At 43.8% G+C, this 17,500-nt stretch overlaps 1 protein-coding gene across 1 annotated transcript; it reads right to left on the minus strand.

Annotated features, from left to right (window-relative positions):
* Nucleotides 1-8,520: 8,520 nt before the first annotated feature.
* Nucleotides 8,521-15,868, minus strand: LOC148080541 (inositol monophosphatase 1-like). Its single transcript, XM_087790261.1, has 9 exons — nt 15,739-15,868; nt 14,615-14,704; nt 14,338-14,477; nt 14,182-14,286; nt 14,064-14,109; nt 13,897-14,005; nt 13,721-13,829; nt 8,892-9,043; nt 8,521-8,743 (listed from the first exon to the last, which is right to left on the minus strand). Exons 2-9 carry the CDS (start codon nt 14,678-14,680, stop codon nt 8,616-8,618), a joined length of 855 nt encoding a protein of 284 aa, XP_087646387.1. The 5' UTR covers nt 14,681-14,704; nt 15,739-15,868; the 3' UTR covers nt 8,521-8,615.
* Between the last annotated feature and the right edge of the window lie 1,632 nt (nt 15,869-17,500).

Here is a 17,500-nt window from a genome sequence, read left to right on the forward strand (position 1 = left end):
ACCAAACATAAATCCATTACATCACAACCCTTAACACCACCTCAGGTAACACCACCTCAGGTAACACCACCACATGTGACACCACCACATGTGACACCACCACATGTGACACCACCTCAGGTAACACCACCTCAGGTAACACCACCTCAGGTAACACCACCACATGTGACACCACCACATGTGACACCACCTCAGGTAACACCACCTCAGGTAACACCACCTCAGGTAACACCACCACATGTGACACCACCACATGTGACACCACCTCAGGTAACACCACCTCAGGTAACACCACCACATGTGACACCACCTCATGTGACACCACCTCAGGTAACACCACCTCAGGTAACACCACCACATGTGACACCACCACACCTTACACCACCACACCATACACCACCACACGTAACACCACCACACGTAACACCACCACACCTTACACCACCACACCTTACACCACCACACCTTACACCACCACACGTAACACCACCACACGTAACACACCACACCTTACACCACCACACCTTACACCACCACACGTAACACCACCACACGTAACACCACCACACCTTACACCACCACACCTTACACCACCACACCTTACACCACCACACCTTACACCACCACACGTAACACCACCACACGTAACACCACCACACCTTACACACCACACCTTACACCACCACACGTACACCACCACACGTAACACCACCACACGTAACACCACCACACCTTACACCACCACACCTTACACCACCACACGTAACACCACCACACCTTACACCACCACACGTAACACCACCACACCTTACACCACCACACCTTACACCACCACACCTTACACCACCACACCTTACACCACCACACCTTACACCACCACACGTAACACCACCACACCTTACACCACCACACGTAACACCACCACACCTTACACCACCACACCTTACACCACCACACCTTACACCACCACACGTAACACCACCACACCTTACACCACCACACCTTACACCACCACACCTTACACCACCACACCTTACACCACCACACCTTACACCCCCACACCTTACACCACCACACGTAACACCACCACACGTAACACCACCACACCTTACACCACCACACCTTACACCACCACACCTTACACCACCACACGTAACACCACCACACCTTACACCACCACACCTTACACCACCACCTTACACCACCACACCTTACACCACCACACCTTACACCCCCACACCTTACACCACCACACCTTACACCACCACACGTAACACCACCACACGTAACACCACCACACCTTACACCACCACACCTTACACCACCACACGTAACACCACCACACCTTACACCACCACACGTAACACCACCACATGTGACACCACAACACGTTACACCACCACACCTTACACCACCACACCTTACACCACCACACCTTACACCACCACACGTAACACCACCACACCTTACACCACCACACGTAACACCACCACACCTTACACCACCACACGTAACACCACCACACCTTACACCACCACACGTAACACCACCACACGTCACACCACAACATGTTACACTACAACACGTTACACCACCACACCTTACACCACCACACGTAACACCACCACACGTCACACCACCACACGTCACAACATGTTACACCACAACACGTTACACCACAACATGTTACACCACAACACCTTACACCACAACACGTTACACCACCAGACGTTACACCACCACACGTAACACCACCACACGTCACACCACAACATGTTACACCACAACACGTTACACCACAACACCTTACACCACCACACGTAACACCACCACACGTCACACCACCACACGTCACACCACAACACGTTACACCACAACATGTTACACCACAACACGTTACACCACAACATGTTACACCACAACATGTTACACCACAACACGTTACACCACAACACCTTACACCACAACACGTTACACCACCACACGTAACACCACCACACGTCACACCACCACACGTCACACCACCACACGTCACACCACAACATGTTACACCACAACACGTTACACCACAACATGTTACACCACAACACGTTACACCACCACACGTAACACCACCACACGTAACACCACCACACGTCACACCACCACACGTAACACCACCACACGTCACACCACCACACGTCACACCACAACACGTTACACCACCACACCTTACACCACCACACGTAAACACCACCACACGTCACACCACCACACGTCACAACATGTTACACCACAACACGTTACACCACAACATGTTACACCACAACACCTTACACCACAACACCTTACACCACAACACGTTACACCACCAGACGTTACACCACCACACGTAACACCACCACACGTCACACCACAACATGTTACACTACAACACGTTACACCACCACACCTTACACCACCACACGTAACACCACCACACGTCACACCACAACATGTTACACCACAACACGTTACACCACAACATGTTACACCACAACACGTTACACCACAACACCTTACACCACCACACGTAACACCACCACACGTCACACCACCACACGTCACACCACAACACGTTACACCACAACATGTTACACCACAACATGTTACACCACAACATGTTACACCACAACACGTTACACCACAACACCTTACACCACAACACGTTACACCACCACACGTAACACCACCACACGTCACACCACCACACGTCACACCACCACACGTCACACCACAACATGTTACACCACAACACGTTACACCACAACATGTTACACCACAACACGTTACACCACCACACGTAACACCACCACACGTCACACCACAACACGTTACACCACAACACCTTACACCACAACACGTTACACCACCACACGTAACACCACCACACGTCACACCACCACACGTCACACCACCACACGTCACACCACAACATGTTACACCACAACACGTTACACCACAACATGTTACACCACAACACCTTACACCACCACACGTAACACCACCACACGTCACACCACCACACGTAACACCACCACACGTCACACCACCACACGTAACACCACCACATTACACAACATGTTACACCACAACACGTTACACCACAACATGTTACACCACAACACCTTACACCACAACACCTTACACCACAACACGTTACACCACCAGACGTTACACCACCACACGTAACACCACCACACGTCACACCACAACATGTTACACTACAACACGTTACACCACCACACCTTACACCACCACACGTAACACCACCACACGTCACACCACCACACGTCACACCACAACATGTTACACCACAACACGTTACACCACAACACCTTACACCACAACACGTTACACCACCACACGTAACACCACCACACGTCACACCACCACACGTCACACCACCACACGTCACACCACAACATGTTACACCACAACACGTTACACCACAACATGTTACACCACAACACGTTACACCACCACACGTAACACCACCACACGTCACACCACCACACGTAACACCACCACACGTCACACCACCACACGTCACACCACAACATGTTACACTACAACACGTTACACCACCACACCTTACACCACCACACGTAACACCACCACACGTCACACCACCACACGTCACAACATGTTACACCACAACACGTTACACCACAACATGTTACACCACAACACCTTACACCACAACACCTTACACCACAACACGTTACACCACCAGACGTTACACCACCACACGTAACACCACCACACGTCACACCACAACATGTTACACTACAACACGTTACACCACCACACCTTACACCACCACACGTAACACCACCACACGTCACACCACAACATGTTACACCACAACACGTTACACCACAACATGTTACACCACAACACGTTACACCACAACACCTTACACCACCACACGTAACACCACCACACGTCACACCACCACACGTCACACCACAACACGTTACACCACAACATGTTACACCACAACATGTTACACCACAACATGTTACACCACAACACGTTACACCACAACACCTTACACCACAACACGTTACACCACCACACGTAACACCACCACACGTCACACCACCACACGTCACACCACAACATGTTACACCACAACACGTTACACCACAACATGTTACACCACAACACGTTACACCACCACACGTAACACCACCACACGTCACACCACAACACGTTACACAACAACACCTTACACCACAACACGTTACACCACCACACGTAACACCACCACACGTCACACCACCACACGTCACACCACCACACGTCACACCACAACATGTTACACCACAACACGTTACACCACAACATGTTACACCACAACACCTTACACCACCACACGTAACACCACCACACGTCACACCACCACACGTAACACCACCACACGTCACACCACCACACGTAACACCACCACATGTCACAACACGTTACACCACAACATGTTACACCACAACACCTTACACCACAACACCTTACACCACAACACGTTACACCACCAGACGTTACACCACCACACGTAACACCACCACACGTCACACCACAACATGTTACACTACAACACGTTACACCACCACACCTTACACCACCACACGTAACACCACCACACGTCACACCACCACACGTCACACCACAACATGTTACACCACAACACGTTACACCACAACACCTTACACCACAACACGTTACACCACCACACGTAACACCACCACACGTCACACCACCACACGTCACACCACAACATGTTACACTACAACACGTTACACCACCACACCTTACACCACCACACGTAACACCACCACACGTCACACCACCACACGTCACACCACAACATGTTACACCACAACACGTTACACCACAACACCTTACACCACAACACGTAACACCACCACACGTCACACCACCACACGTCACACCACAACATGTTACACCACAACACGTTACACCACAACATGTTACACCACAACACGTTACACCACCACACGTAACACCACCACACGTCACACCACCACACGTAACACCACCACACGTCACACCACCACACGTCACACCACAACATGTTACACTACAACACGTTACACCACCACACCTTACACCACCACACGTAACACCACCACACGTCACACCACCACACGTCACAACATGTTACACCACAACACGTTACACCACAACATGTTACACCACAACACCTTACACCACAACACCTTACACCACAACACGTTACACCACCAGACGTTACACCACCACACGTAACACCACCACACGTCACACCACAACATGTTACACTACAACACGTTACACCACCACACCTTACACCACCACACGTAACACCACCACACGTCACACCACAACATGTTACACCACAACACGTTACACCACAACATGTTACACCACAACACGTTACACCACAACACCTTACACCACCACACGTAACACCACCACACGTCACACCACCACACGTCACACCACAACACGTTACACCACAACATGTTACACCACAACATGTTACACCACAACATGTTACACCACAACACGTTACACCACAACACCTTACACCACAACACGTTACACCACCACACGTAACACCACCACACGTCACACCACCACACGTCACACCACAACATGTTACACCACAACACGTTACACCACAACATGTTACACCACAACACGTTACACCACCACACGTAACACCACCACACGTCACACCACAACACGTTACACCACAACACCTTACACCACAACACGTTACACCACCACACGTAACACCACCACACGTCACACCACCACACGTCACACCACCACACGTCACACCACAACATGTTACACCACAACACGTTACACCACAACATGTTACACCACAACACCTTACACCACCACACGTAACACCACCACACGTCACACCACCACACGTAACACCACCACACGTCACACCACCACACGTCACACCACAACATGTTACACTACAACACGTTACACCACCACACCTTACACCACCACACGTAACACCACCACACGTCACAACATGTTACACCACAACACGTTACACCACAACATGTTACACCACAACACCTTACACCACAACACCTTACACCACAACACGTTACACCACCAGACGTTACACCACCACACGTAACACCACCACACGTCACACCACAACATGTTACACTACAACACGTTACACCACCACACCTTACACCACCACACGTAACACCACCACACGTCACACCACCACACGTCACACCACAACATGTTACACCACAACACGTTACACCACAACATGTTACACCACAACACGTTACACCACAACACCTTACACCACCACACGTAACACCACCACACGTCACACCACCACACGTCACACCACAACACGTTACACCACAACATGTTACACCACAACATGTTACACCACAACATGTTACACCACAACACGTTACACCACAACACCTTACACCACAACACGTTACACCACCACACGTAACACCACCACACGTCACACCACCACACGTCACACCACAACATGTTACACCACAACACGTTACACCACAACATGTTACACCACAACACGTTACACCACCACACGTAACACCACCACACGTCACACCACTACACCTTACACCACAACACGTTACACCACCACACCTTACACCACCACACGTAACACCACCACACGTAACACCACCACACGTCACACCACCACACGTCACACCACAACATGTTACACCACAACACGTTACACCACAACACGTTACACCACCACACGTAACACCACCACACGTAACACCACCACACGTCACACCACCACACGTCACACCACCACACGTCACACCACAACATGTTACACCACAACACGTTACACCACAACACGTTACACCACAACACGTTACACCACCACACGTCACACCACCACACGTCACACCACAACATGTTACACCACAACACGTTACACCACAACACGTTACACCACCAGACGTTACACCACCACACGTAACACCACCACACGCAACACCACCACACGTCACACCACCACACGTCACACCACAACATGTTACACCACAACACGTTACACCACAACACGTTACACCACAACATGTTACACCACCGGACGTTACACCACCACACGTCACACCACAACATGTTACACCACAACACGTTACACCACAACACGTTACACCACCACACGTTACACCACCACACATCACACCACAACATGTTACACCACCGGACGTTACACCACCACACGTTACACCACCACACGTCACACCACAACATGTTACACCACCACACGTTACACCACCACACGTTACACCACCACTAGTTACACCACCACACGTTACACCACCACACGTCACACCACAACATGTTACACCACCACTAGTTACACCACCACACGTTACACCACCACACGTTACACCACCACACGTCACACCACAACATGTTACACCACCAGACGTTACACCACCACACGTTACACCACCACACGTTACACCACCACACGATGCGAAGCAACATGTAACGACACTATAAATAACTCCACTCACATCATGTACATTAAACCACTACCTGTAACAACACTTAATATTAACCAAGTACAAGGAACGCAACAACACAAAACCTTAATCTACACAAAGCCACAACACGTCACACAACTCTATGTAACATTAACTCAACTGCATGTAACACCTTGTAACAGCAAGTGTTCTTCTGCGCTTGATTAATAAGAACATAAACACACAAAAATACAACTTTGTAGTCACCAGTGGATCGTACTGGACTTTTAAAAACTCTCCTCAAGATGATCGTAAAGTAACGTATCTTTCGAACTATATTAGTCTCACATGTTTCTAAAATAGTTAAAGTCATTAAATGTCCTCAAAGGTTCATTAAATCACACTGTCTTTGTTCAGATATTAGCATTTTAGCTGCACGGGCGTAGCAATGAAGCTAATGAGCTTTTCCTAGTGCAGGACTTTGTCCCACACACTGGTCTGAGGACATTTGGGATTCACTGAGTTGAAACTCCTCGCAGCTGCCATGACACGAATCCACGTTTAAACCCGAGGAAAAAACAGTTCGACTGCCTGTGTGCACAGTCGTGGTCACACAACAGCAGCGTCAGGATGTTGAATGTGTGTGTCTGTGTGTGGGGGGGGGGTGTGTGTGTGTGTGTGTGTGTGTGTCTGTGTGTCTGTGTGTGTGTCTGTGTGTGTGTGTGTGTGTGTGTCTGTGTGTGTGTGTGTGTGTCTGTGTGTGTGTCTGTGTGTGTGTGTGTGTGTGTGTGTGTGTGTGTGTGTGTGTGTGTGTGTGTGTGTGTGTGTGTGTGTGTGTGTGTGTGTGGGGGTGTGTGTGTCTGTGTGTGTGTGTGTGTGTGTGTGTGTGTGTGTGTGTGTGTGTGTGTGTGTGTGTGTGTGTGTGTGTGTGTGTGTGTGTGTAAACGGCTCAGCATGAAGTGACAAATGAACAACACAAGGTTTTAATGGTTTATTCAGAGAAACACAGCAACGGAGGAAAAGCTCTGTGATTGATTCTCCTTCAGGATAAATATTTTCAAATCATCTTCGTCACTTTTTCACTACATCTGCGTCGTCTCGTTCCACGTCGAACACTTCGATCTCCTTAATGATCCGCCGGGCGATGACGTCGTTGTTCGCAGAAACCATCCTCCGAGACATCAGATCGAACTCACCTCCTGGAGAGAAGATATCAAAACACAAAGACTTTTAGCTTCCGTCGGTCGTCGGAACAAATCCCGCTTTGATCCAGCACTTCTCATTCAGTGGTTTGGCTTCAGCCGGATTATTTCTGCGTCGGATTCCCTTTGATCCGACTGTACGTACCGTCAACATCCAGCAGAACTCCGCCCGCCTCCGTCACGATCACGGCTCCGGCGGCGATGTCCCAGCAGTGGATCCCGATCTCGAAGAAGGCCTCCACGGCGCCCGATGCTACCAGACACATGTTCGTCGCTGCAGTTCCAGAACCACGGAGCCTGTACGACATAAAGTACTTCATTTTAAAAAGTGTAAGTGTCAGCAGAGAAAATAATCAGTTCCATTGTTCCAACACGGGGTTCCTTTTTCAAGTTCAAGTTCGTTTATTGTCAAAAATACATGTATCGAGACATGAATGAAATTGTGTTCCTCTCTGACCCACGATGCAAATCATGAATACGGTTGAAAAAACATGAATACGGTTGAAGGACATTATTAAGACATTCAAGAAAATAAATACAAATAAATTACAACAAAGTGAAATAAATAATCAACAATACTTAAATGATGAACTAAACAGAATTTAAACAAAAAAACAGACGAACAAAGACGTTTAAACATACGTTCAAGTAAAAAGCGCTATGTGTTACAAGTTGTTTTGTGTTATACTACTTTATTTAACATACATCTTTATAATGCGCTCTTTGAAATATCACTTTTCGTAACGCAAATCTGAGCAACAAAGGTCACATCACTACATGTAACATCACCATATGTAACATCACTACATGTAACATCGCTACATGTAACATTGCTACAAATAACATCGCTACATGTAACATCACTACATGTAACATCACTACATGTAACATCACTACATGTAACATCACTATATGTAACATCGCTACATGTAACATCACTACATGTAACATCACTACATGTAACATCACTACATGTAACATCACTACAAGTAACATCGCTACATGTAACATCACTACATGTAACATCACTACATGTAACACCACTAAATGTAACATCACTACATGTAACACCACTAAATGTAACATCACTACATGTAACACCACTAAATGTAACATCACTACATGTAACATCACTACATGTAACACCACTAAATGTAACATCACTACATGTAACACCACTAAATGTAACATCACTACATGTAACATCACTAAATGTAACATCACTACATGTAACATCACTATATGTAACATCACTTCATGTAACATCACTACATGTAACATCACTACATGTAACATCACTACATTTAACATCACTATATGTAACATCACTACATGTAACATCGCTACAAGTAACATCACTACATGTAACATCACTACATGTAACACCACTACATGTAACATCACTACATGTAACATCACTACATGTAACATCGCTACAAGTAACATCACTACATGTAACATCACTACATGTAACACCACTACATGTATCATCACTACATGTAACATCACTATATGTAACATCACTACATGTAACATCACTATATGTAACATCACTACAAGTTACACCACTACAGGGTTACACCACTACATGTAACATCACTATATGTAACATCACTACAAGTTACACCACTACAGGGTTACACCACTACATGTAACATCACTATATGTAACATCACTACATGTAAGATTGCTACATGTAACATTACTATATGTAACATCACTACAAGTTACACCACTACAAGTAACATCACTACATGTAACATCACTACATGTAACATCACTATTTGTAACATCACTACAAGTTACACCACTACAGGGTTACACCACTACATGTAACATCGCTACATGTAACATCACTACATGTAACATCACTACATGTAACATCACTATATGTAACATCACTACATGTAACATCACTATATGTAACATCACTACAAGTTACACCACTACAGGGTTACACCACTACATGTAACATCACTATATGTAACATCACTACAAGTTACACCACTACAGGGTTACACCACTACATGTAACATCACTATATGTAACATCACTACATGTAAGATTGCTACATGTAACATTACTATATGTAACATCACTACAAGTTACACCACTACAGGGTTACACCACTACAAGTAACATCACTACATGTAACATCACTACATGTAACATCACTATATGTAACATCACTACATGTAACATCACTATATGTAACATCACTACAAGTTACACCACTACAGGGTTACACCACTACATGTAACATCACTATATGTAACATCACTACAAGTTACACCACTACAGGGTTACACCACTACATGTAACATCACTATATGTAACATCACTACATGTAAGATTGCTACATGTAACATTACTATATGTAACATCACTACAAGTTACACCACTACAAGTAACATCACTACATGTAACATCACTACATGTAACATCACTATTTGTAACATCACTACAAGTTACACCACTACAGGGTTACACCACTACATGTAACATCGCTACATGTAACATCACTACATGTAACATCACTACATGTAACATCACTATATGTAACATCACTACATGTAACATCACTATATGTAACATCACTACAAGTTACACCACTACAGGGTTACACCACTACATGTAACATCACTATATGTAACATCACTACAAGTTACACCACTACAGGGTTACACCACTACATGTAACATCACTATATGTAACATCACTACATGTAAGATTGCTACATGTAACATTACTATATGTAACATCACTACAAGTTACACCACTACAGGGTTACACCACTACAAGTAACATCACTACATGTAACATCACTACATGTAACATCACTATTTGTAACATCACTACAAGTTACACCACTACAGGGTTACACCACTACATGTAACATCGCTACATGTAACATCACTACATGTAACATCACTACATGTAACATTACTATATGTAACATCACTACAAGTTACACCACTACAGGGTTACACCACTACAAGTAACATCACTACATGTAACATCACTACATGTAACATCACTATTTGTAACATCACTACAAGTTACACCACTACAGGGTTACACCACTACATGTAACACCACTACATGTAATACCACTAAATGTAACATCACTACATGTAACACCACTACATGTAACATCACTACATGTAACATCACTACATGTAACATCACTACCTGTAACATCACTACATGTAACACTACTTAATGTAACATCACTACATGTAACACCACTACATGTAATACCACGATATGTAACACCACTAAATGTAACATCACTACATGTAACATCACTACATGTAACACCACTACATGTAATACCACTAAATGTAACATCACTACATGTAACATCACTACATGTAACATCACTACCTGTAACATCACTACATGTAACACTACTTAATGTAACATCACTACATGTAACACCACTACATGTAATACCACGATATGTAACACCACTAAATGTAACATCACTACATGTAACACCACTACATGTAACATCACTACATGTAACATCACTACATGTAACACCACTACATGTAACATCACTACATGTAACACCACTACATGTAACATCACTACATGTAACATCACTACATGTAACATCACTACATGTAACACCACTACATGTAACACCACTAAATGTAACATCACTACATGTAACATCACTACATGTAACATCACTACATGTAACATCACTACAAGTAACATCACTACATGTAACACCACTACATGTAACACCACTAAATGTAACATCACTACATGTAACATCACTACATGTAACATCACTACATGTAACACCACTACATGTAACATCACTACATGTAACACCACTACATGTAACATCACTACATGTAACACCACTACATGTAACATCACTACATGTAACATCACTACATGTAACATCACTACCTGTAACATCACTACATGTAACACTACTTAAAGTAACATCACTACATGTAACACCACTACATGTAATACCACGATATGTAACACCACTAAATGTAACATCACTACATGTAACACCACTACATGTAACATCACTACATGTAACATCACTACATGTAACACCACTACATGTAACACCACTACATGTAACATCACTACATGTAACATCACTACATGTAACATCACTACCTGTAACATCACTACATGTAACACTACTTAAAGTAACATCACTACATGTAACACCACTACATGTAATACCACGATATGTAACACCACTAAATGTAACATCACTACATGTAACACCACTACATGTAACATCACTACATGTAACATCACTACATGTAACACCACTACATGTAACATCACTACATGTAACACCACTACATGTAACATCACTACATGTAACATCACTACATGTAACATCACTACATGTAACATCACTACATGTAACATCACTACATGTAACATCACTACATGTAACATCACTACATGTAACATCACTACATGTAACACCACTACATGTAACATCACTACATGTAACATCACTACATGTAACATCACTACATGTAACACCACTACATGTAACATCACTATATGTAACATCACTATATGTAACATCACTACATGTAACATCACTACATGTAACATCACTACATGTAACATCACTACATGTAACATCACTACATGTAACATCACTACATGTAACATCACTACATGTAACACCACTACATGTAACATCACTACATGTAACATCACTACATGTAACATCACTACATGTAACACCACTACATGTAACACCACTAAATGTAACATCACTACATGTAACACCACTAAATGTAACACCACTAAATGTAACATCACTACATGTAACATCACTACATGTAACATCACTACATGTAACATCACTTCACAGAACGACAATACACATAATGCCACTTTCATATTCTAGATTAAAACAAACGTCTTTAAGGTTCTTCTGAGAGAACCAAGACATAAAGCAACATAACTCACCCGTGAGTGGGGATGCAGAGAATCTTCTGCATGGTGGAGAAGATCTTGGAGACCTTCTCTGGAGATCTGTCGGTGCCATGTTCAGAAATGATGATAGACTTCTTTATGTCTACAAACACAGAACCATTAAAGCTACAGTTCCCGAAGCGAAGGTGATCATCAGAAGCGCATCTTACCTGCCACGTCGGACACCTGCAGCCGCTCGTCGTCACAGAAAGCTCCTTTTCCCTTCCTCGCCTTGTACATCTTGTCCTCCAAACAGCTGTAGATGACTCCGAACTCCAGCTGAGGACCAACAACCACAGTGAGTCATCGGAACCACCGTTTCTCAGGCTCTTCTCACCTCCTTGTTGACGGCGAAGCCGATGGACACGGCCACGAACGGGAATCTGTAAACATGGTTCAGTGACGTCACAACGAGTCGTCAACTGGTCTGTGACCGGTTCAGCTGAGGTTCTTACCCATGAACAAAGTTAGTGGTTCCATCAACCGGGTCTATGATCCACGTGGGCTCGTCCGTGAGGATACACCGCTCACCCTTGGCCACCGACTCTTCTCCGATGAAGCTGTGAACACAAGACCGTGAGCTGTGATCGTGACGGAAGACGTCGACTCACCAGTGAGTTCCTTCCCCGAACTCTTCTATGAGGGAACCGATGATGATCTTCTCCACGCGCTCGTCCGTCTTGGTGACCAGGTCCACCGTCGAGCTCTTCGTGCAAACCTTGATTTCCTCCTCGCCGGCCTTTCGGATGACCTGAACACAACCAACCCCGAGACGCTCAAAACTGGAGAAAGTGTAGGTGCGAGTCGACATCAACACAAACACAACCTCTTTGGTTATGAACCCCATCGGTCATGTGACCGACCACCATCTTTAATCCATGATCTTACTTTTCCAGCTTTCTTGGCGACTTCGACGGCGAAGTCGTACGCTCTCTGCCAGGGATCTTCTTCCATCGTAGTCTCGTGGATCTTCGTCACCTGGAGACGAGTGATTGAATATTAGAGCAAAAGATTCTCCGACTATAAAGAAGTGTTAAGTAATGTATACAAAACACATTTACTTTGATCTGAAGTACCATGGAAACGATACTAGGTTCACTTCATTAAAACATTCTTATCTACACACAATTGAAAGAGTAGTTATGTGTAATTACAGGTGTATTGAGGTCTACGCCCTGAACAAGAAACCATACCATCAGGTTTACACTGTTTCACGAGCGAGTACAAGAATAACAAGTATTTATGGATTATCTGTAGTTGCAAATACACAAAGAATTATCTCAAGTTCATTTTTCTTTAAAATAAAAAACCTGTTTTGTCACTTTCGTGCAGGAACAGGAAATATTTCAATTGTTGTCGTTACTTTAAAAAACTCTTTAACGACTTCTAATAAGGAGTAAAACACATAAATCTTTACATTCGTGTAAAACTTCTGCAGCTCGTCGAGGAAAAGTTAGCAGAAGATGCTCGAGATCAACGGAATCTAAAGCTAAGGAACAGAAGTCGACACGGAGTCAGAACATGTCGAGGTTTGTCTGAACATCAGGGACGAGAATAAAAAGAAACGATGAATAAAGGAAGAGGAAGAAGAAAAAAGGAAGGAAATGAACAGGAAGTCAGTGAATCAATGATTATTAGAATTCTTCAACAGATTGACCAGAGCATTAAAATACTTTTCATTGATTTATGGTAAAAAAAAAAACCACCACAAAAGATCTTTTCGTTGAATACAGTAGATTTGAAGGAAGAAAGTTGAAAAAGGTTTCGTTGACCTTCAAAAAGTGATTTAACCTGAAATAATCCCAGAGTCACAGACGTGAAGGAGAAAGACTCTTCAGTGAGTCCAGGCCTGAATAGGAAGCTGGAATAAGCAGGAATCTCCATGAATACGAGACCTTCACAGACTCGTCTTCACTTGAGTTGTGGGAAAGTTTCATGACTAAAATATTGAGGCTGAAAACCTGTTTAAAACAGAAGCTCGTGGTGAGGATAGAAAGTTGTGAGCTTCTCACCGTGAGCTGCAGGTCTGCGTCTCTCGTCCTCGCCGGCGTTTGAAGCAGTAAATGTGGCGAAGTGTTGGGAAAAGTACCGACTCCGCCTCTGATGCATTTCTTCACGGCAGCTCGAGACACGACGAGTGAAGCAACCTGACTGAACCTGCAGGTGAGTCACTGTTTCTCTGATCCTCTGGATCCTCAGACGTGGAGGTTTCCAGGGACGACCCGAGACTCCTCACCGGAGACCAGGAAGAGTTTGGTACGAAACTCCACATGAAACGACTCTTCCTCAACTTTATTAAGCACATTTAGAAAAATCATCCATCTATCAATGTTTCCATCCATCTATCCATCCATCTGTCCATCCATCCATCCATCCATCTATCTTTCCATCCATCCATCCATCCATCCATCTATCCATCCATCCATCCATCCATCCATCCATCTATCCATCAATCTGTCCATCCATCCATCCATCTATCTTTCCATCCATCCATCCATCCATCCATCCATCCATCCATCCATCCATCCATCCATCCATCCATCCATCCATCCATCCATCCATCCATCCATCCATCCATCCATCCATCCATCCATCCATCCATCCATCCATCCATCCATCCATCCATTACTCTTTTCATCCATCCATGTTGTAGTAAACATTGAAGTAAACAATGTAGTTCATTTTGTAAACATAGTAGTATAAGTAAACATTAAAGTATATGTTGAAGTAAACATTAAAGTATATGTTGAAGTAAACATTAAAGTATATGTTGAAGTAAACATTGAAGTATATGTTGAAGTAAACATTAAAGTATATGTTGAAGTAAACATTGAAGTATATGTTGAAGTAAACATTGAAATATATGTTGTAGTAAACACTAAAGTATATGTTGAAGTAAACACTGAAGTATATGTTGAAGTAAACACTAAAGTATATGTTAAAGTAAACACTTAAGTTTAATTTCAAGTAAACACTAAAGTATATATTGAAGGAAACACTGAAGTATATGTTGAAGTAAACACTGAAGTATATGTTGAAGTAAACACTGAAGTATATGTTAAAGTAAACACTTACGTGTAATTTCAAGTAAACACTAAAGTATATGTTGAAGGAAATACTGAAGTATATGTTAAAGTAAACACTGAAATAAACACTAAAGTATATGTTGAAGTAAACACTGAAGTATATGTTGAAGTAAACACTGAAGTATATGTTAAAGTAAACATTGAAGTATATGTTGAAGTAAACACTGAAGTATATGTTAAAGTAAACACTTAAGTGTAATTTCAAGTAAACACTAAAGTATATGTTGAAGTAAACATTGAAGTATATGTTAAAGTAAACGTTGATTCATCAAGTGTTAATTTGACAATTTCAATAAAGTTTAATCGAATCTCTCACAGCTTGTGTCTCGCTGTGAATGTGTGTGTTAGAGTGTGAGTGTGTGAGTCATTACAAAACAGGACGTTGTGTACAAGTGAAGCAGTATTGTGACACACATGTTCACTACACACATGTGTTGTTGTGTCATCCAGGAGACACTGGAGGTAGAACCTCTGCAAGAGAAGCCAGTTGTTGTCGACACCTTGTTAGGTTGTCCCTTAAGACTGGTGTGAGGAGGTCATGGGGCAGACCCAGGATTTCATGGAGAGATTTTGTCTCTCAGTGGATGAGAAGGAAGTTTGTGTTAATCCTCAGACGAGGACGTGAGGACGGATGGATTTACTGGTGACGTCATGATGATGACCTTCAGCCAGAATTCTGAGCCGCTCT

Source organism: Callionymus lyra, chromosome 4, assembly GCF_982586985.1.
Source record: "Callionymus lyra chromosome 4, fCalLyr1.hap1.1, whole genome shotgun sequence".
Taxonomy (NCBI): Eukaryota; Metazoa; Chordata; class Actinopteri; order Syngnathiformes; family Callionymidae; genus Callionymus; species Callionymus lyra.

Bases quoted from the DNA above. Each gene is read 5' to 3' on its own strand.
- LOC148080541 (XM_087790261.1), bottom strand. From the start codon at position 14,680: ATGGAAGAAGATCCCTGGCAGAGAGCGTACGACTTCGCCGTCGAAGTC. The intron at 14,110-14,181 runs GTAAGAACCTCA...CCATGTTTACAG, and splicing joins ACCACTAACTTTGTTCATGG to ATTCCCGTTCGTGGCCGTGT. The intron at 8,744-8,891 runs GTACGTACAGTC...TCTTCTCTCCAG, and splicing joins AGTTCTGCTGGATGTTGACG to GAGGTGAGTTCGATCTGATG.